Source organism: Dermacentor albipictus, unplaced genomic scaffold, assembly GCF_038994185.2.
Source record: "Dermacentor albipictus isolate Rhodes 1998 colony unplaced genomic scaffold, USDA_Dalb.pri_finalv2 scaffold_11, whole genome shotgun sequence".
NCBI lineage: Eukaryota > Metazoa > Arthropoda > Arachnida > Ixodida > Ixodidae > Dermacentor > Dermacentor albipictus.
Window position 1 is genome coordinate 4,874,980 of NW_027225565.1, and position 27,083 is coordinate 4,902,062.

Genomic DNA, 27,083 nt, shown 5'->3' on the forward strand with positions numbered 1-27,083 from the left:
GACGTAATCACCATCGGGCACAGGAAAAGATTATAGCAAATCGACGAAAGTCAAGGATTGAGGCGGCACGGGGACGAAGGCGGCCGTACTAAAGTTAAGCAGTTCAGCACGAATATGCGCGATTAGAGAAAGTTGGAGGCAAAGGATAGCGGCAGAACAGTCGATCAAAGCTGAATGCGCCATAAGAAAGTCGAGTCTGAGGATTAGGTCATTGGGAGAATTGGTCAGCACTGTAAAAGGAACAGGAATGTGGCAGCTGGCGATACTTATACGAGAAGTACACATTCCAGTAACGTCAACAGCGCTGCCATCGGCCACGCGTACGGCTCGAGGAGTAGGAGGCGTGAGAACTTTCCGCAGTCAACGACGGAGGTTACAACTCATTATGGACACCTGGGCTCCAATATCTATTAACACCGTCAAAGGGACACCGTCGACCTTAACATCAAGTAACTTCTGGTTCGTTGGGAGCGTCAATGGAGGATTTCGACACGACGAAGATAATGCAGCACTGCCTCCAGGAGCTGCATGGTCTAGTTTTGCGTCCGGGATGGTTCGTAATTGGTTGGCGATGAATAGTGGGGTGTCTAGGGCAACAGGGGTTGACGGTGCTGAGGTGGCGGCGAGCGAGCAGGATGACTGACATCAACGGATACATCAGAGGTAGGAGGCATGCGGCGAGGCGAGTAACGGCGCAGGTCAGCATATGGGGGCGAGGAGACAGGGAAAAGGAGCTCAAATACGGCAACGTCCAGGAGGTGCGGCAGTGGCGAGCAACGTGGCCAATGCGGAGGCAACGGAAGCAAATGGGCTTGTCGTTCGGAGTTCTCCACTCGGTAGGGTTGTGGTATCTGGGAGGGGAATACAGATCGCCGTGAGGCGAAGCAGTCGGCACTGGTCGGGCTTCAGGTTGGGAGACAGAGCAGGCAGCAGGAAAACCTAGGTGTGCAAATTCTTGCCGTGCAACTGCCGGAATGAGAGAGATCGCTGGGGTTGGTTGGTCAATGGTGGGTTCAAGTGGGCGTGAATGGAACGGTGCGGGACTGGTAGCCTCGAGTTCGCGGCGAACAATACGTGTGATGTGCTCATTTAAGGGTGGTCAAGTGGCAAGGTCAACGCACGACGACGTCACAGCTGTGTTAAGAAGCCATGAGAACTGTGGAATGACGCGGCGGCTTTTGGCGAGTTCAAAGCGGCGGCATTCCTTGACAATGACGTCAGTGGTGGACACATTGTTGAAGACCAACAAGTTGAAGGCGTCTTCCGCGATTCCTTTGAGTACTGGGCCGATTTTGTCAACCTTGGCCATTTTCTTGTCGACTTTCCGGCAGAGAGCGAGCATGTCTTGTATGTATGAGACATATGATTCAGTAGAAGACTGAACTTGGGTAGCAAGCTCTTTTCTAGCAGCCAGCTGCCGACCGGTGGGATTGCCAAAGAGGTCGACAGGCTTCTCCTTGAAAGCATCCCAGCTAGAGATCTTGTCCTCGTGTGTCCGGAACCGGACACGAGGAGTTCCGCCTAAGTAGGATAGGACATTGGCTAGCATAATGGTAGGGTCCGAGCGGTTGTTTTGGGTAACACACTCATACAGGTTGAGCCAATTCTCAACATCTACATTATCTTGGCCTAGAGAATATGCCAGGAATGTGGAGATTGGTAGCGGTAACGTATGTTGTTGGGGTTGCAGGAGTAGGAGATGAGGTGTCGTCACCGGGAGCCATGGCAGAAAGCAGGATGGTTCGGTCGCTGCGGAGCTCTGTGGCGAGGACAGGGAATGGCACCCTCCACCAAAATGGTACACGAACAGAGGATTAAGACTCGAGACTATTTACAAGGTATTCTTACAAAAGGTAACTGCAGTACAGGCCAGTTCAGCCGACAGCTGGAGAGCCAGAGAGCATTCGTCGTTTTCGTTGGGGCGCGCCCATGTGCATCAGCGACAAGAAACACGCAATATGCATGTATCAATATAATAAGAATATCTGGCAACTGAAACGTCCCGTTGCCCATTACTTTCCGCAAGAGAAGAAGTAACAAAATTGAACTTTCACCATGCGACAGTTTGTTGCGCCACAGCAATGTCTGTGTGTGTTTGGGGGGGGGGGGGGCACTGAAAAGAAGAAATGCAAAGGAAAGCATGTTGGCGGCACATTGGCCAAAATCGAATGCCTACTTGGGGCACCTAATGTGGCTACGGAATGAATATCGAAGAAAATGTGAGACGGTTGGTCGGTCCAAAGAGAACCATGCGCATACTGCTCGGTATCCTACACCGGTGAGACAAGACTTTCCGGAGAGGTTGCACTAAAGCGAATGCGTTGCAATACGTCAAGTCCCACAGAGATGGTGGCGAGCGACCTATGTTTCTTTTTCTCTTCTGCTAGCCAGAATGTGCCCAAAAACTGCCACGCCAGGATCTACTCGGCCAGAGAAAAACTAACGTGCACCGAAGTGCACCGTGCGGTAATTGGGGCAACACACAAAAAAAAAAAATGTGCTCTCGCTGGCTCTGGCAGCCTGCAGGTAGCGAGAACAATAAAATTGAAGAGGCCCAATGTGTCCTCGTGAATAAAAGTCGAAGTGCAAAAATAAATAGAACGTAGTTACATTTGCTGGCTTTAGTGTCTTGTCATTGATGCTTTGGCACAGGTGAAAAAATTTTATTTTTTTCTGTTATATGACGGCACAAATGAACCACCACAATACTTCGTCTCATCTGACCTCGTTGCATGCTTTGCCAACTTGTCTTGATAGTGTGTTGATTTGGCTTGTCTTGTTGTATGTTCCGTTGCATGACTTTATAAAAATCAATGACCTTTGAGTCAAATGTTTACACCAACATTAAGCCCACAAAATTCCGGAATTGAAAAACTAAAGCACGACCTTAGGAATGTCAATGCACCTTTGGCATGAAAAGTTTTGAGAACTTTATGTCCGTAAAGTTTCGGTATTGAAATCCATGCGCTCCATAGACACCGTGGCCTCAGCGAGATGACGCGACGAGCCTGCTCGCCATAAAAACGCCCTTGAAACTTTGTGCTCGGCTGGGGCTCCTTGCGTTATGCGACTCCTGGTGCATGGGCGTTGCCGCGAAATCCAGGCAGAGCTTGCAATGTCTTTTCAAGCGGGAAAAAGACAGTCTTGTCAAAATCCAGAATGATTTCAGGCACCGGGGATTATTTTGGTCGCTGATGCATGGACAGTACGAAAAAACGGGGTGGGGGGGGGGCTGAAACTCCATAAGCCCCCCATCCCTGGCTACGCCCCTGGCACAAAGTATAACCAGAGAAACCAGCCTTATTGCACGGACAAACTTTAATTTGTTGAGCGCAGCTGTAGAGCATCTGCAAAAACGGCCGTTAATGTGCGGCTCTCCTCTACAGTTTGCCTCATAATTCAATGTTAGTTTTGGCACGTAGAACCCCAGAATTTATTTTAGTGTATTCCTCATAGGATCTAGATGTTTTAAATTCTCTTTGCGCAGTCCTAATATTGACGCCAGATAGACAAAACAGCAGGGGTAGGGTAGCCAAAAAATTGCTCTCATTTAATGTGAGATGTATGGCTGTCATTTTCTCCAGTAATAATTGATAATTGACCTCTTTATTCTTAACAAATGAAAATGAGCATATTAAGACTACCACTCTAAACTGATTATCTGGTGTGGCTGATTGGTGTCTCCCTTTGATGTACCTGCAGCTGTTTCTGTGAATGTACAGCAGATTTCAGTGGTCCGGTGTTGTACTGTGCAGCAGCTGAAAAAACAACAAAGGAGAGCTTTAAATCATCCATGCCTGTGTATTACCCTTCGTGGTATACTGGGTTACCAAAGACATGGAGGGCAATAGCAACACTGGTGTAGCATTACCTTGTTGCACTTTGCCCAACCACAACACATACTCTAGAAATGGGATTGTCTTAACCATGTGTCCTTGTTAGAGTAAGATGAAACGAATGTGGACCATCACACTGGCTGCTGCTCAGAGCCAGCAGCAAAGTGAAACATGGTTGGTCACTATAATAATAGCTCTGTGGCCTGCACCATGTCATGGTACAGTTGAACGCACTTATAACGATATCGGATTTAACAATATATCGATTATAGCAATGAGAAGCTACTGCAAAGTCGACTTTTGTGTGTTTTCCATGGTGAAATGACCCGCTTACTACAATGCCCCGATGCTGCATTATCGGTATATGGATGAAGTCTGGCTGCTGGGTGTCCAAATCAAAAGGTAGTGAAATGCGAAATCCTTGAAAAGAAAAGAAAGAAAACGAGAAATCCAAGCCCCTGCACGACGGGCCGCTGTTCCAACAACCGCTGTGCACTCATTTTCTAACCATCTCCGCGCGGCTCTCTCCCGTCGCCCTTCCACCCCTCCGAACATGAATGGGCTGCGTCCATAGCTCTACGCCGCCTCACCCTCTGAAACACAAATGGACTGCGCCAACTGCGCTGCAAGCAGATTGCTCGCATGTTGCTCGCAGGCTCCTCATTCAGTGCAGTACTGCGAACAGCTTACCCGCCGTGGTTGCTGAGTGGCTATGGTGTTGGGATGCTGAGCACGAGGTCGCGGGATCGAATTCCGGCCACGGCGGCTGCATTTCGATGGGGGCGAAATGCGAAAACACGCAGTGTATTAAGATTTAGGCGCACGTTAAAGAACCTCAGGTGGTCAAAATTTCCGGAGTCCCCCACTACGGCGTGCCTCATAATGAGAAAGTGCTCCTGGCACCTAAAACCCAATAATTAAAAAAAAAAGCTTAATCGCTTACGTTAGTTTTTATTGGTTGTGTCGAAGTTGTTCCTGGCCATGCTGTTTCTCAACTTTGCTTGACTTGCCACCAAAACACAACATGGCTGATCCACCTGCTGATCATTTGCAATGCACGTCGTTGCCGGTGAAAAGAAAGAGCACAGCTATAGATTTGGAAACTAAGTGCTTCTAACTGATGAGCAATCGTCGCGAACGTACTTGCATCGGATAGCGACGGCGACAATGGCAGCGATGATGAGGTAGAGCAGGCTGCCTCAACGTTGTCCTCACAGAAGGCCCGGCATGATTCAGTCCCCTCCGGGACTTTGTTTTCACAAGGAACTTTCTGCTGCACTACGTGAAGCACTTGGATACCTTGGAGAAGGATGTCGGCAAGCTTCACCTAAAGCATGCATAGCCGACAGACATAAGCTTTTCTCTTGCAAGCCAGTGATAAGTACAGGGTGAGATGCTTGTGGCGATCTCTCCTCAGCATTTCTTCTGGATTTCTCAAGCTGATAGGCTGCTGTGTCAAAATTTTAAAAGGGTCCTTTTGGGGCCACTGAAGTGATGCCTCGGCAGTGCTCGCATATTGCTTGCCACCCTCCCGTGACACCTCTTTGCTGTTGTTAAAGCAGTCCCATTCTTTAACGGCGACAGCCGCGGCTTGTTACATGCGATCGGAGCGCCAAGGAAGCAGGCAAACAAGCGAACGCAATCAGCAGCCTGTCGGAGGAAGGTGGTGGTGAAGGGCACTGGCATCCCTGCCTATATAGTTTTCTCATATCAGCTCTGCCATCGCCCTATTTTGATTTTTTCATGCAACCCGGTTGTAACAATTACCGATTATAACAATCCAAAATCAAGAAAGGGGCTGACAGATGGAATAGCACACTGTGGTATAAAGTTTATAAACAGGGATAAGGTGCCTCAGACAGGCTGGCCAACGTTTCGATAGGAGGACGAAGATAGGTCCTCCTATCGAAACGTTGGCCAGCCTGTCTGAGGCACCTCATCCCTGTTTACAAACTTTATACCACGGTTATAACAATGTAATTTTCGTGGCACTTGAATATTGTTATAACTGGGTTCGACTGTATTACCATCACCGCTGTTTACATCTGTGGCTGAGTCCCAATACTCATAATTTACAGCTAAATGAACAGCAAAGCAGATAAGAGCCATTTTTTAAGTCTTGATCAGCTTCAGGCTGTAGTGGGCCTTCTGCTAGCCGGACCGCCGACGCAGAGAGTTCGGAAGCCGTTGGCATGTGAAGTGTCGTCAGCGTGGCTTACTTCTAGCCTATTAAATATTAGCCCTGGACCTTGTGTTCGTACAAGATGAAGCCGACAAAGCAGACAACTCTGTGAAGGCAGTGTCGCAGCTGATAACAATGCTGGCTATTTTGCCATCCATATGAGATGGCAACTTAGCAGCCTCCCGAGAAGCTTGGCCTACGCAGAAGAAACTATAGTCAGGCTTATTTTTTGCAATTAAAGTAAGCCACTTTGTGTGTTTCTTTTTTGCGCATACAAAGTATTAAAATACAGCATTGACATTTCTATTTATTACGTATTTTGTTGACACGAAGTGGCATCAAAGCACAAAGATGCGTTCGGCTACTTCGGATTGAAACATTCATTCTGGCCATCAATGCCAAAACACCATCAACAGGCTTCATTGCTGGCCAGAATTAGAGCACGGCCCATGTGCCCAGTAATACAGTATTCCATAAATGCTAATGCATGTACTGACATGCTGCCAAAGGCTTCTCTTAGAAGCATTATCGTTTTCCTTCCTCCCTATGAAGGTTTATGGTTAGCTACGACAAACAGACCGTACAATATCCACTGCCTGCAACATTGATTAAATATTGTGCCTCCCATAATGCTTATACTTTGCCTCCAACTTCTGTTAAATACTTTACCAAGGGAATCCATTATGATGCTGTTTTTTTAATGTTCAGTTTGTTTACATTCTTATCGTGTGCAATCTTGTCATAGATCTTTCATCTCCATACATTTCATACGGTGTCTTGTGCCCTTAATGGCTTAGATGCTATTTTTTTCTTGCATGCTGGCATACAGTGCGTGTAGGCTGCCCCTTTATGATGTGCATTTTCTGTGTCCCGCATGTCCTCAAGTGACCATTTTGTAGTTCTTTTTTTGGTCCTGGATTCCTACCCTAAGACTAATAAAAAGCACTGATTCATCTGCCGTGGTGGCTTAGTGGTTAAACATTGCACTCCTGGAAACGAGGTCATGGTCTTGATTCATAGTTGCAGTGGCCAACATTTGAATGGTGGCAAAAAGAAATTAGAAAAAAAGAGGTTCTGTACCTAAATTTACATGCAGCTGGTAAAAAAAGAAATTACTCCAGAATGCAGTTTTGTCACATGGAATCCCAGAATTATAATCAATTTTCAATATGTAATTTTGTTCATTCGTTCAAGGTTGGTCGCGCGTGGTGCAATGCCAGCCGGGATGAGGGGTGGGACAAGGCACTGTTCCAGTGGCTGGTGCCAAGCCCCCTCGAGGCCTTTCAGTTGGCCACACATCCTGTGGATCGGGACTTGAGGCTCTTGTCACTCTCCATTGGCACGCTGGTGAAGCTTGCGGCGTACATTCAGCACCATACGTTCTTCGCGTCTGTCCTTCATGGCCACCGCAACTATTGGGTGCGCGCAACCTTCCAGCACGACCAGCGCACCCTGCACGTTGATCTGCACCTCAACCACCATAGTGGCTGCGAAGATCGAATCACCGAGTACCGATTTGTCGTGCCCTATCTCAACATCCTCAAGGTGCGTACTTTCAGCCTAGTGTATTGGTGGTCACGGCATCATGCTACTGAGGGCTAGGCTGTGGGCTCGATTGGCGGCCACAGCCCGTGCATCCTAATGAGGGCAAAATTCAGAACTTGGTACACTCGAGCTTGAATGTAACGAACATGGAATGTAACAAATTATCACATATATAAAGAAATAAATGTGAAATTCACTAATTCTTTCGCCAATATTGGCATGTTTAATACCATTGTTATATCTCATCCGTTAAATACCCCTTCAAGTGGTACAATTGTTCACAAAAAGATTGCTTCAAACGCACTCGAAACCCAGCACAGCATTGTAACTTGCCACCTTTAGGTGCGAAATTATTCTGCCCATTGAAACTTTAGTTTCAGCATATTTCTTGCATCTTCAGACTCATGCAGAACATACTGCGGCAGAAAGGATTAAGAAATCTCTATGCTTCATTGTGCTTTGTCAGGATTACAGAATGTGGACTTTATGCGAGAACTTGCTACAAGCTTGTATAATATTAGGAGAACTATTTCACTTCTATCCAGCCATGTTAAATATATGCTGGATGTAAAGCATTAGGAAAAATGAAAAGTGAAGCTGCTACACACTTATGTACTGACACCAAAATCAAACACTCAGCTGTCTCATCTTCCAACTTATTTAACTAAAGGACATTACACATATCATTCAAACTTGCAGCACAGGTCCAATAATATGTGTTTCAAGGTGTTTGCGACACATTTTAACTATCATATTTCTTATCGGTGCATTTGCTCTCTAAGCACTCTTTTAGTTAACAATTGTAGCACTTGAAGTGGTTCCAACTTTAACGGACGAGATATAACAGTGGTATTTTCGTGTTGGATGCGACTTTTTTGTAACAAGGTCTGACTACTTATTTATTTCATTTATTTATTTAGAAATACTGTCAACTCTCAGTTGAGGGTCATATCAGGGAGAGATGTCACATATACGTTCATACAAGACAGCCAGATACAAAAGAAATATGCACATGCACTACAGTGTCCTACGGATACAATACAAGATACGATATACAGACTTTAAGACATGTATTCAAATTTTCAACCAGCTGCGGCACGCACACAAACTGAAAAAAAGGAAAAAGAGAAAAAGAAAAGAAAAACACTTTACAATATCCACATGGTACAGTTTTAGTAAAGAACCTTGATTGCATTTGTAAACAATGCAGTATCAGAACTGCGAACAATTTCTGCAGGCAGCTTGTTCCACAGCTCTATTGACTCTGGGGAGAACGAACAACGAAAGGCATTGGTTCGGGACAAGTACGGTTGAATAGCTTCACTATGCTTTAAGCGGGAGCTCAGTCTGCTTGGAGGTTTTAAATACAAATCTTTAATAATTTTTAGTTCGCCGTGAATTGTTTGAAATAATGTTTTTACTCTCTGCTTCTTGCACCGATCTTCCAATAATTCAAGACCGCAAAACTTTAACATCGCCGAAACTGAGTCTGTCCTTCTATATTTCGAACAAATAAAGCGCATCGCCCGGCGTTGCACCTTCTCTATTTTGGCCCACATTACCTTTTGATTTTGAGGCCAGTCTAGCAGTGCTATTGGAGGAATTAGAGGGCAGTAAATGGGATATCATAGGGCTCAGTAAAGTTAGGAGGCCAAAAGAAGCATATACAGTGCTAAAAAGCGGGCACGTCCTGTGCTACCGGGGCTTAGCGGAGAGAAGAGAACTAGGCGTCGGATTCCTGATTAATAAGAATATAGCGGGTAACATACAGGAATTCTATAGCATTAACGAGAGGGTGGCAGGTCTTGTTGTGAAACTTAACAAGAGGTACAAAATGAAAATTGTACAGGCCTACGCCCCTACATCTAGTCATGATGACCAGGAAGTCGAAAGCTTCTATGAAGACGTGGAATCGGCGATGGGTAGAGTGAAAACTAAATACGCTATACTAATGGGCGACTTTAATGCCAAGGTAGGCAAGAAGCAGGCTGGAGACAAGGCCGTGGGGGAATATGGCATAGGCACTAGGAATATCAGGGGAGAGTTATTAGTAGAGTTTGCGGAACAGAATAATTTGAGGATAATGAATACCTTCTTCCGCAAGCGGGATAGCCGAAAGTGGACGTGGAGGAGCCCGAACGGCGAGACTAGAAATGAAATAGACTTCATACTCTGCGCTAACCCTGGCATCATACAAGATGTGGACGTGCTCAGCAAGGTGCGCTGCAGTGACCACAGGATGGTAAGAACTCGAATTAGCCTAGACCTCAGAAGGGAACGGAAGAAACTGGTACAGAAGAAGCCGATCAATGAGTTAGCGGTAAGAGGGAAAATAGAGGTATTCCAGATCAAGCTACAGAACAGGTATTCGGCTTTAACTCAAGAAGAGGACCGTAGTGTTGAAGCAATGAACGACAATCTTGTGGGCATCATTAAGGAGTGTGCAATGGAATTCGGTGGTAACTCCGTTAGGCAGGATACCAGTAAACTATCGCAGGAGACGAAAGATCTGATCAAGAAACGCCAATGTATGAAAGCCTCTAACCCTACAGCTAGAATAGAACTGGCAGAACTTTCGAAGTTAATCAACAAGCGTAAGACAGCTGACATAAGGAAGTATAATATGGATAGAATTGAACATGCTCTCAGGAACGGAGGAAGCCTAAAAACAGTGAAGAAGAAACTGCGAATTGGCACGAATCAGATGTATGCGTTAAGAGACAAAGCCGGCAATATCATTACTAATATGGATGAGATAGTTCAAGTGGCTGAGGAGTTCTATAGAGATTTATACAGTACCAGTGGCACCCACGACAATAATGGAAGAGAAAATAGTCTAGACGAATTCGAAATCCCACAGGTAACGCCGGAAGAAGTAAAGAAAGCATTGGGAGATATGCAAAGGGGGAAGGCAGCTGGGGAGGATCAGGTAACAGCAGATTTGTTGAAGGATGGTGGGCAGATTGTTCTACAGAAACTGGCCACCCTGTATACCCAATGCCTCATAACGTCGAGTGTACCGGAATCTTGGAAAAACGCTAACATAATCCTAATCCATAAGAAAGGGGATGCCAAAGACTTGAAAAATTATAGACCGATAAGCTTGCTGTCTGTTGCCTACAAAGTATTTACTAAGGTAATCGCAAATAGAATCAGGAACACCTTAGACTTCTGTCAACCAAAGGACCAGGCAGGATTCCGTAAAGGCTACTCAACAATAGACCATATTCACACTATCAATCAGGTTATAGAGAAATGTGCGGAATATAACCAACCCTTATATATAGCTTTCATTGAGTACGAGAAAGCATTTGATTCTGTCGAAACCTCAGCAGTCATGCAGGCATTACGGAATCAGGGTGTAGACGAGCCGTATGTAAAAATACTGAAAGATATCTATAGCGGCTCCACAGCCACCGTAGTCCTCCATAAAGAAAGCAACAAAATCCCAATAAAGAAAGGCGTCAGGCAGGGAGATACGATCTCTCCAATGCTATTCACAGCGTGTTTACAGGAGGTATTCAGAGACCTGGATTGGGAAGAAATGGGGATAAAAGTTAATGGAGAATACCTTAGTAACTTGCGATTCGCTGATGATATTGCCTTGCTTAGTAACTCAGGGGACCAACTGCAATGCATGCTCACTGACCTCGAGAGGCAAAGCAGAAGAGTGGGTCTAAAAATTAATCTGCAGAAAACTAATGTTTAACAGTCTCGGAAGACAACAGCAATTTACAATAGGCAGCGAGGCACTGGAAGTCGTAAGGGAATACATCTACTTAGGGCACGTAGTGACTGCGGATCCGGATCATGAGACGGAAATAATCAGAAGAATAAGAATGGGCTGGGGTGCGTTTGGCAGGCATTCTCAGATCATGAACAGCAGGTTGCCATTATCCCTCAAGAGAAAAGTGTATAATAGCTGTGTCTTACCAGTACTCCCCTACGGGGCAGAAACCTGGAGGCTTACGAAAAGGGTTCTACTCAAATTGAGGACGACGCAACGAGCTATGGAAAGAAGAATGATAGGTGTAACGTTAAGGGATAAGAAAAGAGCAGATTGGGTGAGGGAACAAACGCGAGTTAATGACATCTTAGTTGAAATCAAGAAAAAGAAATGGGCATGGGCAGGACATGTAATGAGGAGGGAAGATAACCGATGGTCATTAAGGGTTACGGACTGGATTCCAAGGGAAGGGAAGCGTAGCAGGGGGCGGCAGAAAGTTAGGTGGGCGGATGAGATTAAGAAGTTTGCAGGGACGGCATGGCCACAATTAGTACATGACCGGGGTTGTTGGAGAAATATGGGAGAGGCCTTTGCCCTGCAGTGGGCGTGACCAGGCTGATGATGATGATGATGACCTTCTGATGGGGCGCCCATGCTACTAACGCATATTCTAGGGATGGTCGAATAAGAGATCTGTAAGCCGGCAGTTTAACATCTTTTGTTGCCCTCCCCAGTTTTGCTCTTAAAAAACCCAATTTCTTCTGTGCCGCAGAGCACACTCTTTCTACTTGATTGTGCCATTTTAAATCATGCGAAATAGAGACACCAAGATATTTTAAATAAGGAACATTAACTAGATTGTAACCTTGAATATCGTACTGAAAAGTAAAAATATTCTTTTTTGCAGTGATATGCGTGTATGTGGTCTTATCAAAATTAATTTGCATTTCCCACTTGTCACACCAACTCCCAAACGCCTGAAGGTTTCGGTTGAGCTTAATCTGATCCTCTAAACAAGATACCGGCGCAAGAATCAAGCAGTCATCTGCAAAGAGTTTTATCTTAGCAGAACTATCTAAAGCGGTTGCTACATCATTGATGTAAAGCAGAAAAAGTGTTGGCCCTAACAGGGACCCCTGTGGTACTCCTGAGTATACATCTACAAAACCAGACTCGGAACCATCAACGCGAACTGCCTGCTTGCGGTTAGTTAAATAATCTTCAATCCATTTTAGAACGTCGCCATTTATACCTGCTTTGTACAGTTTAAAAAGTAATTTACGATGGGGAACCTTATCAAAGGCTTTGGCAAAATCAACGCATATAACATCCATTTGTTCACGGTTGTCCATAGCTTTGGAAAAATCGTGTAATGTCTCAATGAGCTGTGTCACTGTGGAAAGTCCCCGTCGGAACCCATGCTGGCATGCGCAAAGGAGGCCATTTGATTCTAGGAAGATACCTATATGTTTTGCTATGAAGTGTTCCATAACCTTGCAGCAAACTGATGTAAGGGATACAGGACGGTAGTTATTCATTAGAGTACGATTGCCACTTTTAAATATGGGGATAACTACAGCACAACACCAGTCCTGTGGCACGGAATGGGTGCTTAGTGATTTCTGAAAAATAAATACCAAATAAAATGATATCCACTCAGCATACCTTTTCAAAAAGCCAGTAGGTATTCCGTCTGGCCCAGAAGCCTTCTTGTCATCTAACTGTAGCAACTGCTGGAATACGCCCCTCTGAGCAAAGTTGATAGCGTCCATGGAACTTTCGCTGAAAGATGCCCCATCATCTACTCGAAATGGTCGATCACTGCGCGTGAATACTGATTGGAAATATTTATTTAATCCATCAGCGATAACACCTTTTTCTTGCCCCATCATCTACTCGAAATGGTCGATCACTGCGCGTGCATACTGATTGGAAATATTTATTTAATCCATCAGCGATAACACCTTTTTCTTCTACTAGAACATTTCCTACAGTCATTTGCTTTATTTTTTCCTTTCTGTGGTCCAAATAACGCCAAAATTTTTCTGGGGAAGTCTTAAAAAAATCACTTAGAGTGCGATTAAAAAATGCTTGCTTCGAACTGAGTAACAAAGCCTTTAATCTCTGACGTACTGCGTGTATTTCCCTAGGATCTGCTTTTCCTTTGCGCAGCCTTTTTAATTTCCATTTCACGTGAACAATATCCCTAGTTATCCATGGGTTACTCCACTTCGTTTTCTTGAGTCGGGTCGGAACAAAGTGATCTATGCAGACTATAATAATAGCCTGAAAGCGCTGCCACAAATCTTCAACTGTTTCGACCTCGGAGACATTTTCGAATTCGTTGAAACACTTTTCTAAGTAATCTAGAATAGACGTATCATCGGCCTTAGCGTAGTCTTTGATTTCAACACGTACAGTAGGTTTTGTAGGTGGTGGTGTACAAGATAGCACATTCATCAAAATGATTTTGTGATCGGATATACCATCGGTGACTGCCATTTCATAATCGCCTACTTTATAGGAAAGAAACACCAAGTCAAGCAATGACTGCGATTGGGACGTTATACGTGTGTTTTCCTTCACTATTTGCCTTAAGTTATGAAAAAATGTGATATCCAATAATTTTTCGGCACTAGAAATTTATGTATTTCCAGGCGAAATAAGTTCCTAATCGATATGTGGCAAATTAAAATCACCAGTCATTATTAGCCTGGTGTTCCTGTTTACATGTGAGCAAAGAAACATATTTAACATATCTAGAAAATCAGGTGAAGTAGTTGGCGGCCTCTAAACGACTCCTATGAGGTATGACATGCCAGAAAACATGATTTTACACCACACCTATTCCGACATGTAACACATAACCGTACAGGCTGTCAGCGATGATTTAACAATAATGGCCACACCACCACCACGAGAGTCCCGATCCCACCTGAACATTGTGTAGCCAGGTGGGATAATGCAGTCGCAAGAAATAGCACTGTTGAGCCATGTTTCTGTAATGCAAACCACGTGCGGTCGCTCAGATAGCAACAGACATTCTAATTCAGTAACTTGTTAAGAATACGGCGGGCATTGAACGAAACGATTCTGAGCTATGCTGTATTTGAACTGCAGGAAGGCATGCCCTCCTTGTCATTGCAAGCTTCCCCTGACACTTTGCGATTGCTATGGCGGCCCTTATCACGGCGTTCTTGGCAAAGAATACGCTCGTTGCGACTGTGATCCTAGGCATATAGACGGTCATCAATCTTAAGCTTATCATGAACCAGAGACACCTTTCGCTTGTTGTCGCTTTCTACAATGGCAGTATCCCATAGTTTCTTTCTAACGTCTGCAGTTTCTTTTTCATAATCATTGCTGACGTGAACAGATTTTCCCTTAAGTTTCTTGCAATTCTTTAGAATGCTGTCCTTTTCCCTGCTGTCATAGAATTTGATTATGATAGGTCTATGTTTTTCTGACTTCTTCCTTCCAATACGGTGATCGAATTCTTTCTATTGTGGTGACATGGACACCTAGTTCTTTTTCAAAAATGTTATCTGCAACAACTGCCCTGAGATCTGACTCTGTTTCGTTCTCCTCTTCCGGGACACCAAACACTAAAAGGTTGTTACGCCGATGACGTAATTCTCGAAAGAAGCTTGTCGACGAATCGGAAATCCGTCATGTCCCCCATGCGGCCAAGTAGGAATGACGGGCCACGCGGCTTGCATGTTGTTGCATCCGATAGCATGTCGTTGTCGAGATGATACGGCAGGCAGGATGGCAATCCATCCCAAGTGATCGCTGTACCCGAAAACCACGACGTGACCTGCAAAACGAGCAGTAGCTTTTCAGCCATGCTGTCCCTCAGGCGTGTGCCGTGCCCTCTATAAAATGCTCATTAAAGATCCCCGTGGGTGTGAAATTTAATCTGGAGCTCCCTACAACGGTGTTCCTAATAGCCCATGTGTTGTCATAACTGGATATTTATATAATTGCCTACTTTCTGGATGCAGTGCGTGTACTCTGTTCCATAATTATGGTGCAAGGGTGCAAAAGGTAGCGCTACCATGTGCACTGCGACATTTTCAAACAAAAAAGTAGGGTCATATATCAGAAAAAAAGAAACATTAGATGATTAGACTTTCTTCATGAAATAAAAACCATACATAACATAGCTATATACTAACAAATTACGGTATGTAGGTGGTTTCTAATGCATTGCCTTGTTTTCTTTCTGCCTGCTTTCTTCCCCACGGTGTTTTCGCTAGTGTTTCACAATTAACTGATTGAAATTGCATCGGAAATGTCTTGGCAAATGTTCCTCTTGTGTATTGAATGCCGTCTGTGGCATTAGGATATAGAAATAACTTCATTTCTATGAGGATATAGATACATTCTATTTGACATGTTCTGACAAGTTTTCTGTGTAAACAAGATAGCGAGAGGTGTCAGTGCAAGGGTGCCCACTCAAGTGTCACTCAAGTGGGAGACCAGAAATGGGTGTAGTAACGCTGCGGCGACGATGTTGTAAACGTAGCAGCAGTAAGTAACGACAGTTTGCTTGGAAGTTGGTTCATAGGCGACGCATCTTCAATGCTGTTGGCATGCAGCGAAAGCAATACCATAACCATTGCCTGCACATACTTTGCGGTGCCATGCACATGTAATATCGCAAACCTCGTTATTGTCATCAGAAGAAACGGCACGCAGTTTACTCGGGGTATACATTCATGCAATTCCCCATAAACACTAAAGCAATTCACATTCTTTTGATTTAGAGTTATGTGTCCAAACCACTTGATCACAAAATCGGTGGTGCACATGGCAGGCTCTCCTAAGTCACGACCAGCACCTTGCCACTGTGCTTGAAAAGTACTACACAGAAGCTTGGGAAGAGGCTAAGGACTGTGCAACAAGCAACAGAATGAAATGAGTGCATAAGGCTAAGAGTTGAGGAGATGCAGGTATACCTGATACCTAGATTATGATGAATTTCAATGGCAGAGTCGAAGCAGCCAATCGACTCCACAAGCAAGCAACCCTGTTTGGCACAGAGAAACGGCTCCTAATTTACAAATGGAACAAAACCCATGTCGCCCGAGCGTAGCGTGACAATGGAAGCACGCTACCGGATCCAGAGTAACCCAGGATACCCTCCGTGTGGTCGTTCGGTTCTAACCCCCTAATCCATTATCCGGTATAACCCGGTAATCCATTATCATTATCCGTTATCATATAAGAGTTAGAATATCACGTAATTCAATATTACCCAAATTTGCCTACAACTTAAACAAACTTCTGTGATGCTCTCATTGTACACGGATTTGTTACCTACAGTGCCGAAGACAACCCAGGGAGGAATTGTCATAGTAGGCAGTATAAAAGATGAAATGCTTTTAGCCCCCATTGTCGGCGACCTTCAAGTGACCTTGAGCCAAAATCCAGAGCCGTTATCTGGGCACTCAAACGAGAACATCCAGGCATCGCTGCAAGAACAAAATGAGATCATCTGGGCAATCAGTCAATCTAAACTTTAAACAATGCGGTCTCTGGCCCCCAACCCTTTGTACAGAACTGCATTACATACACTAGTTGCCGTCTAAACAAGTTACAAAAATGATTGCTTCCGAGTTCTTTGTAATGTTAGTTCACGATATCACTCAAGCTATAACTATTAGGCTGACGCTGAAGTTTTATTTGTCATTTCCAACAGCGACATTGAAAAGGGAGATACAGGGCACCATACACTTTGTTGTCATCTTTTGGCGCTGACACGGGATTGCCTGTACTCTTCTGAATGCCAGCGGTCCGCGAGTTCCGCTGCACGCATTTTGCGTCGTTTCAAGAGATGGTGCCCCACAGCATGGCGCCTCCTTCAGGTGGTTTTCTTCTTCGAGATGGGCAGTGTGCTCTGTCTGCCTGGCTTCTTTTGCTGCCTGTCATGCTGCCTTCAGACGATTTTCTTTTAGCTGGGCAGTGCCCATATGGACCAGTGCACAGTATGGTATGGTGCGTTGGGATGTGCTGTTGCAAACATCCACTACACCTATTTTAAGATTGTGGCTGGTATCATCTCCAACCAATCTGCCTTGGCGGTTGCTCTTTCATGCTTACACCTAATCTTGATTATGGGAGAGCCAGCAATTTTTTTACATGTACCTTGTAGTGTTCATCGACATCACTGAGAATGGCGTTCTCAAGGCGCAAGATCATGCGGATGTGCTCTAGTCCGCTTCCCTCTACGTTGTCTCGGTGCTGGCGGAGCACGTCCACCGCACAACTGCATCCTAATGCATCGGGCGAGGCAGCTCCTCACTTAAGAGTGGACAGCCCCTCAAGTTTGATATATCAAATGTTCAGTTTGCTGTAAGGAAGTTATTTTGCTCGAGTATCTTTCGGTAAGTTCCGAGTGTTGCATGTAGAGAATAGTTTGTTATATTCGAGTTCAACAGTGCTCTGGTATACTTTGCAAACAATGCTGTGGAAGCTATGCAAGTAGTGTGGCTCATGGAAATGTCACTTTGCACATTTCTTTGTGAGCTGGCTTTCGATCTGCTACGTTTTCAACAGAATATATAATATGAAGCAACCATAATAACGTATGGAGTTGACATTTAGTCAAATCGTGCATTGTTTGTCTGCCTTGTGCTTCCAGTACGTACCGAGTGCACTATGTTTTGGTCATGAATGCAGGTAGTGTGCTGTGGAAGTTGTGTAGCAGGTGCGGTCAGTCGAGCATGTTGCTCTGTTGTTGTTGTGCCGTCATGGTTCAAGGCCCATATGCACAAAGAGCTCTAGGGCTAGAATTTTCGTAAGAGAAACTCTCAGCCAATTCCAAGTTGTGCGTATTATTATTTGCAAAATTGGCGGGCCAATAGCAAACAGCACTTACAAAAGAAAAGTTATGTAAGTTTGACCTCAGATCTGCAATGTGCTCATGTCATAATTGCTTTATAGATTGCACCTGTAACACACGAAGCCAGCGAAATGCCAAATTATCTATCGCATTCTTATTTCTTGCTCTCTTGTGCAACACAATACTTTTTGGTCACAGATGCAAGTAATGTGAAATGTTGCACTAGCATCTGCAGTGTTGCCGGCTACATAGGGAACGGAATATAGATGGAGGTTTCCGCTCCAATGTCTGAGCGAGTTATGAAATAAATATTAATGTGGAGCATCCCACTATGGCATTCCCCGTGGTCCCTCTCTTGGTTTGGGACAGTAACCCCCATCAGCCGGGGACTTTAAGAGTAGTATGTATTCTCATAGAGAGCAAACACAGGTAATGTGGCACTCCGTACTTCTTCTGATACCTGGCAGGCAGTGCTTTGGAATCTGCGCAAGCAGTCCGGTCATAAAAATCTCATGCTGCGTCTTCTGCAGTGCACTTGTCAATCGGTGACACCTTCAGTGGGATAGCTACTTCTCATTTACAACTACAACTTGTGAATGTAAAATAATGTCAAATCATGTATTTGTGCGTCTTTATGTTTGCTGCATGCGGCATACTATGTTTTCGTCACAAGCGCAGCCTGTGCATTGAGGCAGCCTGTCGCAGAAATGTGTCAGTCAATAGTCCAAGTGCAGTCTAAGTGCAATACTAAGTATGCTCATATCTGCAATGCCTTTCATGGAGTTACTATATCGTATCTTGCAACATAACAGTATGAGACCTAATGTCACATCAAATTACATGACACATGCTATAATTTTGTCTCGTGTGTGACACTATTTATTGCGAACACAAGCAGTAGAAATGCATTTAGCCTTTGTAGCATTGTCAGCTATAGTTGTGGACTATAGTTGGGATTAAGAAGCAGTATAGTTGAAGCTTATTTAATGTGCAGAGCAGGGCCCTTTGATCTGTTGCAATAACAGAGTGGTTGCCGAGGGAAATGAAGCACAGTCGAGGACGCCAGAGGATTATGGCAAGGTGAGATTATGAAATTCAGTCACAGGCTGAAGCTGTCCGATGGTTAACATGAAGTAACTGGTGCTTTCTGCCTGCAGTGGATGAAAATGAATTGATGTTAACGTGTTAAGTTGCTCCTGTCCCTTGCATTTTTCTTCACTTTATTACAATTTCACTTCCTCTTTTTATCTCCGTGCTTGTTTTCACGTTCAGTAATAGCATTGGAAAATAGATGAGAAAGTGACAAGAAAATCAAACAAAACGGATGACTTAAGGTGCATGTCGATGCCTGACTTGGCTCCTGACCTGCATGCCTTCCGACTATCCTGAATTTACCATAACGTTTATGAAGCCGGTGCTCGTTCTATAATTTTACGAAAGCTGCATCAAGTATTATGAAAAATGTATCCATTTCGTGAAAACGTATAGCTCATTTGTCTCGGACCCTGTTGCTATCTTCTGCATAACGATGGAGGGACACTAGAAGGGTAGCTGCTTTGAGCAAGCTTACATAGAAAAATTCCTGAAGCAGGTGAAATCGGCAACAGCAAAGGCATAAAAAAAGTGTTGCTGTGGTCTAAATACACTGTGCTTCTTGCCAGTCTCTGCTATTCCAAACTTGCTGCTGCTCAGTGTGCCAAGTCTAAAGGCAAAACAGCATTAATAAAGTGCATTAGTATACCACTTTAAAAAAAGAAATTAATGCTAACCCCCCCCACCCCCCCGAAGCCTCCCGAGAAGCTTGGCCTACACACAAGAAACCATACGTAGGCTTCGTTTTTGCACTTAAAGTAAGCCAAATTGTGTGTTTTTTTTTGGGGGGGGGGGGAGGGTTCGCACACGCAAATTATTAAAATACTGCATTGACATTTGTTTTTATTACCTTTTTTGTTGACACAAAAGTGTCAAGTCACACGGATGCGTTCCGATACTTCGGCTTGAAACTGTCTTTCTGGCCATCAATGCGAAAAGGCCATCGACAGGCTTCATTGCTGGCCAGAATTAGAGCATGGCCCTTGTGCCCAGTAACACAATATTCCAAAAATGCTAATGCATCTACTGACATTTGCCAAAGGCTTCTCTTGGAAGCATTGTTGTTTTCCTTCCTCCCTACGAAGGCCTATGGTTAGCTACGACAAACCGACCGCACAATATACACTGCCTGAGACATTGATTAAATATGGTGCCTCCCATGGTGCTTATACTTAGCCTCCCACTTCCGTTAAATGCTTTACTAAATGAATCCATTATGATGCTGTTTTTCTAATCTTCAGTTTGTTTACATTCTTATCGTGTGCAATCTTGTCATAGATCTTTCACCTCCAAACGTTTCATTCTCTTGTGCCCTTGGTGGCTGAGATGCTATTTTATTGTTGCATGCTGGCATACAATGCGTGTAGGCTGCCCCTGTATGATGTGCATTTTCTGTGTCCCACGTGTCCTCAAGTGACTTTCTTGTAGAATTTTTTTCTTCAGGGTTCCTACCCTAAGACGAATAAAAAGCACTCATTCATCTGCCGTGGTGGCTTAGTGGTTAAACATTGCACTCCTGGAAACGAGGTCATGGTCTTGATTCATAGTTGCAGTGGCCAACATTTGAATGGTGGCAAAAAGAAAAAGAAAAAAAGTGGTTCTGTACCTAAATTTACATGCAGCTGGTAAAAAAAAAAATTACTCCAGACTGCAGTTTTGTAACATGGAATGCCAGAATTATAATCAATTTTCAATATGTAATTTTGTTCATTCGTTCAAGGTTGGTCGCGCGTGGTGCAATGCCAGCCGGGACGGGGGGTGGGACAAGGCACTGTTCCAGTGGCTGGTGCCAAGCCCCCTCGAGGCCTTTCAGTTGGCCTTACATCCTGTGGATCGGGACTTGAGGCTCTTGTCACTCTCCATTGGCACGCTGGTGAAGCTTGCGGCGTACTTTCAACACCAGACGTTCGCGTCCGTCCTTCATGGCCACCGCAACTACTGGTTGCGCGCAACCTTCCAGCACGACCAGCGCACCCTGCACGTTGATCTGCACCTCAACCACCATAGTGGCTGAGAAGATCGAATCGCCAAGTACCGATTTGTCGTGCCCTATCTCAACATCCTCAAGGTGCGTACTTTCATCCTAGTGTATTGGTGGCCACGGCATCATGCTACTGAGGGCTAGGTTGTGGGCTTGATTTGCGGCCACAGCCTCTGCATCCTAATGAGGGCAAAATTCAGAACTTGGGTACACTCGAGCTTCAATTTAACAAACGTGGAATGTAAGAAATAATCACATACATAAAGAAATAAATGCACACTGTACAAATCAGCAAGTGCACCTGCTAGCTCTCTCTAATATTTCATGAAGGTTACAAATTTGGGTGCATTTTAAAACTTTAGAAGCGAAGAATTTTTGCTGGTAGGTCCTCGAACTTTTCGCTGGGAGTTTGTGATGGTGAAGAAATGCAAGCGTAGAATACTATTTTCAAACTGATTCATGGCGACGAGTTCCCAAAGCAGGAAAAATTTGCAACACCAAAGTCATCGAAAAGGCCACTGTGATCCTAAAACAATGCTTTCCTGTCAGTCAGTATTTCCTGCGAAAAAAGTTTTTTGGCTTGTGAGCTATGCCTAAAAGTAAATAATCTTGTAAAGTGCTTATGCGTGCTGGAAGAGGTGTGTTCTTAGGGCAAGCTCTTTCAAAAATATATAGTGCTGTCTCTTCCTGACTGTTGTCTGCAAAAATTCCTAAAATTCAGTTTTATGTAATTAATTAAAATTAATTTATTAAGCAGGCATGCACATATTTTGCTTGCAAGAGGAGCAACAGTTTGATCTTGCTGTAATGTTGCAGATAAGAAAATGTATGCCATAAGTTGTACAAGCTGTCGCATGATGTAACAAAATCAACATAAACGTTTCGACAGGAAGTACATCAACAAGCAGAGAGATGCTCCTGTCGCGAGGAAAATCAACTGAAACTTTCGCGTTGAAGAGAAATAATGTTACACATTTCAGTGAATTCAACAAAGAACAAATTCTATCTGTTCTAGCATGAACACAATGACAGCAAAGTAAAACTATAGGAAAGCTTACCTTGGCAAGTTATATCCTACTGGATCAACGGCCATTCAAAAAGAAGCAAAGTATAAAGAGGCCCTAAAACAATTCCTGGACATACTAAGAAAACATTGCCGACCTGTACAGGAGGCTCCTGTACACGTTGGCCATATATTGTCGCACTGCATGCAGCAGGGAATTCACAATGTCTTGTGAAAAACAGTGTAAAATCACTTGCTTTTGCTGCCACAATGTCTTCGTGCACAGTCACTGCAAGCAGCTGGACCCACCTACAGCTGTTGGCCCGATTTCGTGATTGTGAGAACATTCTCAATAATACATAATCACTAATTTGGAGCTTAATACATGGAAACATATATGTCTGAAATTGCAGAGAGACAGAAAATAAATTTCATCTTTGCAGTGCCAATCTACACACAACAGCTGTACGCAGCTGCATCTGCTGTGTGTGGATTTCAAGAGAGCTGCGGCATGCTGTGTAGTGCAGACTACTGGAGCTGCCACGGAACGTTGCGACAAGCCCTTATGCTGCTGAGACGCTCAAGTTTTGGACAGGACTTCCCCCCCCCCCCTGGCTTCTCCCCTATGTAGCTTCCAGCATGCTAGCAGACACTGAAAAATAAAGCCACGTATCAGTTGGATAACGCGGCATGAGATTCTTGAGACGTCTTTTAATACTGAAGCCGTACTATGATTATTTTGATAAGTGTTTCAGTGCCCCTTTGCAGTAGGAATGACGCATATTTGTGAAGTTGTAGGAATGCAGACCTTATTATTTAATTAGCTTTGAGACAGTTTGTTTGCTTTTCTCGGTGTTGGATTTTTTTTGCTAAACAATGACTTCTGCAGGAATTATTGGACCAGAAATGGTTAGCAAGAGGAGAGGTAGTTCATTGACACAGCATTTTACGATATAACTCGCTGGCATGTCTCCGGAGTGGTGTTACCCCTGTACTTGACATTTCAGGTGCCGATCAACGAGAGGAACCGCTTTGTCGAGCTCTACCTTCACCTCAAGATACCGGGGATGCTGATGAGCGAAGTGGTGAACGGCCTTCCATCGAGGCCCGGCAGCGCAGGGGCTCTGCTCCGCTGGGAGCTCTATCTTGCCGTTGGGTGCAACTGCATCGGCGGTGCCGTGTATACGGCCTCCCTCTGCAGAGGCCTCTTCCTCAAGCTGGTCATACAGGACCGATCCCTTGCGAGGTGTGTGGTTCGGAGGCTCTCGCAGTGGTGCTCCCATGGGGCCCTCATCTGCTACGCACCCATTCGAACCTACTGCCCCGACAGTGCAGCGGTCCGGTGGACCCACAAGGTTCAGGTATGGGTGCTGCAGTGTTCCTAATGTAGGTAACAATACTATCGCTGCAAACATGGTTGTGAACGTGGTTGCAGCCTCCTCGGGTTGAGACAGCTTAGGTGTAATGGCTTCTCTAGTCCGTTCTTATTACGAACCGTTGTCGCATTATGAATACACAGCTTTAGAATAGTATTGGCCACCTTGCATACATTAAACGCAACCTGGACATGCTGTACATTTCAGTCAACCATGCGCACGAAAAATTTTTGTTCTGAAAACCTGGTACCATTCCCTGGTGCAGCATTCTCATCAAAATAATAAAGTGGCTACTAAAACAACTCTGTGGCAGTCGATTGATCAAAGGAAATCGCTGGACTAGTGAGACTCATCGTTGGCACGGAATTTATTGGAGCAATTATGGGAGTGCAGCTATCTTGACAAATCACATTGAAAGGAGGGTAACGGGTGCTGCTATATTTTTAACAATGCTATTTCTTAGCTTGAGTAAAAACAATGTACGATGAATGTGCAATATAATGTGTGTTAACATAATGCGTGTAAGCCACAGAAACTCAGTAGTGTAAAAAGCATGCGCAGTGAGGAGAAAGCAATTTTATGTATGTATGGTGCATGTTTGCTTGCAAACAAGGAAAGCCAGAATTTGGGAGCACCAGTTCGGGCTTCTTCCGCTGCCTGCCTAAAGTATACTGCAGGTTGATGGAACAGTGCGTGTGTGTGTGTACGCTTGCATTCAACACTGTTCAACAAGACGTCAACACTATTATTGCAGCTAGAGTGTCTGTATCATTGCTTTTGCAATAAAAGAAACGGGTGGTCCTGCTGTTCACAATCTTCTAGGAGCGGGTCGAGACGATGGAGAGGACTCTGCCATTTCCCTGTGCCTACGCATTCAAGGCGGCCCTCCACATCACCTTTGATGCCCTTTACCAGATGGTCCTCATGTCCGAGTCGGAATTTGACAAGCTGGTGAGGGAGATCGAGAGGCGATCTGAGAAGGAGGCGTTAGTGGTGGAGCGGGCGCACAGCCCGAGTTGCGTTCAGCATCGATGCAGGCCATTGCGTGGTGTTTTCACGCGCCTTCTATCCCGCCTGCAGCCTGTTCCACGACGAGAAGCCGCCACAGCTGGCCCATTGCACCAGCCTCCTATGCAGCGCGTTTGTCACACCAGGCCGGCTCATTTTACGTCCCGCACAGGTGTGTAGATTCAGCGCCGCGGAGTCCTTTCTAGCAGCAGGCACGGCACCAGCTGTGTATACGTTCACATTTACATGATTTAAACAGTACGCGCATGGGAGGTACGATTGTTAGAACTTACTGCCAGCCATCTCTCGTGACCATGCAATAAGAAATGCAAGAGCATTTTAGTGTTACATTTCGATGGACAGAATATGTAAGGTGTAAGTTTAATGAAAAAAATTGCCATCATTCTGCATGAAATTCGGCTGAATAGACAGTCCTCTCAAGGATGTCTTAAAGTGTCTCAAAACAAGTGAAATATAGTTCATACACAAAATGCCTAAAAATTCAGATTGCTTACTGACTTAATTGTTGACTGGTGATGGTAATAAATTTACTTGGCTGACAACAAGCAGATTTTGAGGGGTTTTTGCGGTTCGCACAGATTCACGTGACGTAGCTGTTGAGCAGGCTTAAGATAACTCCTGGCATCAATCTGTTGTGCCATCTCATAGATGGAAATCAAAACACTTTCACAGCAATGGTAGGCACCCTTCATTATGCCTAAGACATACTTGCCAATTCATCCAATCGTGCCGGCAGGGCCATGAATCTCCCATAAAACCGTCCCAACCCCAACGCAGAAGAATAAAGGAAAAAAATATATATACTTGCACAATTGCATGGTAATAGCCATTACGCGCTATGTAACTAGCCAGACTCTGATTCACATCCACACCATTTGTGTGTAGGCAGTGTAGGCTTAGGGGAGATGCTACTTGAACAATTTTATTATTTGTGCTAGAGGCTTGAAAATTTTGCCGATTAGAGAGTTTTTCGAGAAGATTTAGAATATGCCATTAGTTTTCGTCTAGCTGCTACATTTTTTATGTCCTACACGACGTCAAACTATAGTGATCTTTGTGGGCACTTTGTTGCATGTTAATCTTTCACAAAAAGCATCCTGCTGTAGTTTATTTACCTCTTTGTAGACTGCAAAGTGCCAATATCTATCCAAACAGCATGTACAATTACTAGTGGAACTATGCAAAAAAAGGTCAGTACACTTCAACTAAATTTTTTCACAGTCCCATGAAGTATAACCTTGTTCTTTCAGGACTAATGTTGAGAGATATTGCACTTTCAAAGAGATATCGGTATTCTACATATCTTGAAGTGTATATATGCCAAATTTCGTTGGTATAGAAAATTAAGTGCACAAGGTTATTCTTGTGCACAGAATAAGGATGTTCCCAAGTTTCCAAGCTCGTATTTTGGCAGAGCTATGCCTACAGTGTCACAAGGAATAGCCAATCTCAAAAACAATGCAAGATTACTAATATTTTGTCCTTAAAGTCAGTAATTAAAGCTAAGCAAAAGTCGATTTTATCATTTGTTTCTGGCTGTCACGAAGCGCAAGTAGGAAAGGCAAGTTCTTATTGAAGTGGCTGGCCTGGGTGCAGTTATGTTGTTACACTGGCTACGCAAGACACCCAAGGTAGTTAGTGTGCGTACGTAATGCACAAAGCCCTTCTCTGCATTTTTTTTTTTTTTTGCGGTCGCTTTGGGCCTGCTATATTACGGTATTGCACATGTGCTTCGCATATGCTGCAGTAAAACTCTGAATTGCATTCTGCCGCTCCACATGTTTACTTCGAGAACAGGATCCTGCGACAGTTCAACACCAAATTCGCCATTCATGTTTCCTTCAGGGCCGACAACCTGGACAAGCTGTCGTACACGCTGAATCTGCACTCGGCTCGGCACACTATGCTGAACGCCCTTGTCGGAACCTTCCTGCATCAGGGAGTGTGTGTGTGCACCCGAAAAATCAAGTTCCTGCCGTCTTGCACGAGCCAGCTCCCTGACCCCGGCTGCATAATGAGAAGAGCCGTTTATGCTTGTTAGTTGTGTGGGGCAATATAGCGAATGTTTTTGGATATTATAACAAATTCTTTTTTGTGTAAGAAATTTATTTATATGAAATTTTAAACGTGAAGAATATTAAAGTGCGACTTACCTTACGAATTTTTATGTACAGTACCAGTTTTTAAGTGTGGTGAAGTAATAAGTGTGGTGTAAATAAAAGTGATGTTCTAATTGGTGCATGCAACTAAATTCAAATAAATGCAAGGCCATGCGTATATCTCGTAACACTACCACGCACACATACTTTATTAATGATGCACCTGTGACATCAGTTACCTCTTGCAAGTATCTCTGCCTTCACATATCAAATAACCTTTCTCGGCACTCGCATATTGACTATGTTACTAAAAACACTAACCGCATGCTCGGTTACTTGCGCCGTAATTTTAGCTCTGCCCCTTTT

General features: G+C 44.4%; 1 protein-coding gene across 2 annotated transcripts in view; it reads left to right on the forward strand.

The window, feature by feature from the left end:
* Window positions 1-26,819, forward strand: part of LOC135911378 (uncharacterized) — a 39,246-nt gene extending 12,427 nt beyond the window's left edge. Inside the window, exons 3-7 of one of the 2 annotated variants that reach the window (XM_070528275.1) lie at window positions 7,213-7,563; window positions 23,221-23,574; window positions 24,412-24,540; window positions 24,670-24,769; window positions 26,464-26,819. In XM_070528275.1, coding sequence (XP_070384376.1) covers window positions 7,213-7,563; window positions 23,221-23,574; window positions 24,412-24,540; window positions 24,670-24,769; window positions 26,464-26,498 — 969 coding nt within the window. In that variant the 3' untranslated portion in view covers window positions 26,499-26,819. Of the gene's footprint in view, window positions 1-7,212; window positions 7,564-23,220; window positions 23,575-24,411; window positions 24,770-26,463 lie in introns of both variants that reach the window. The other variant, XM_065443622.2, reaches the window with a different exon arrangement.
* Window positions 26,820-27,083: the final 264 nt, after the last annotated feature.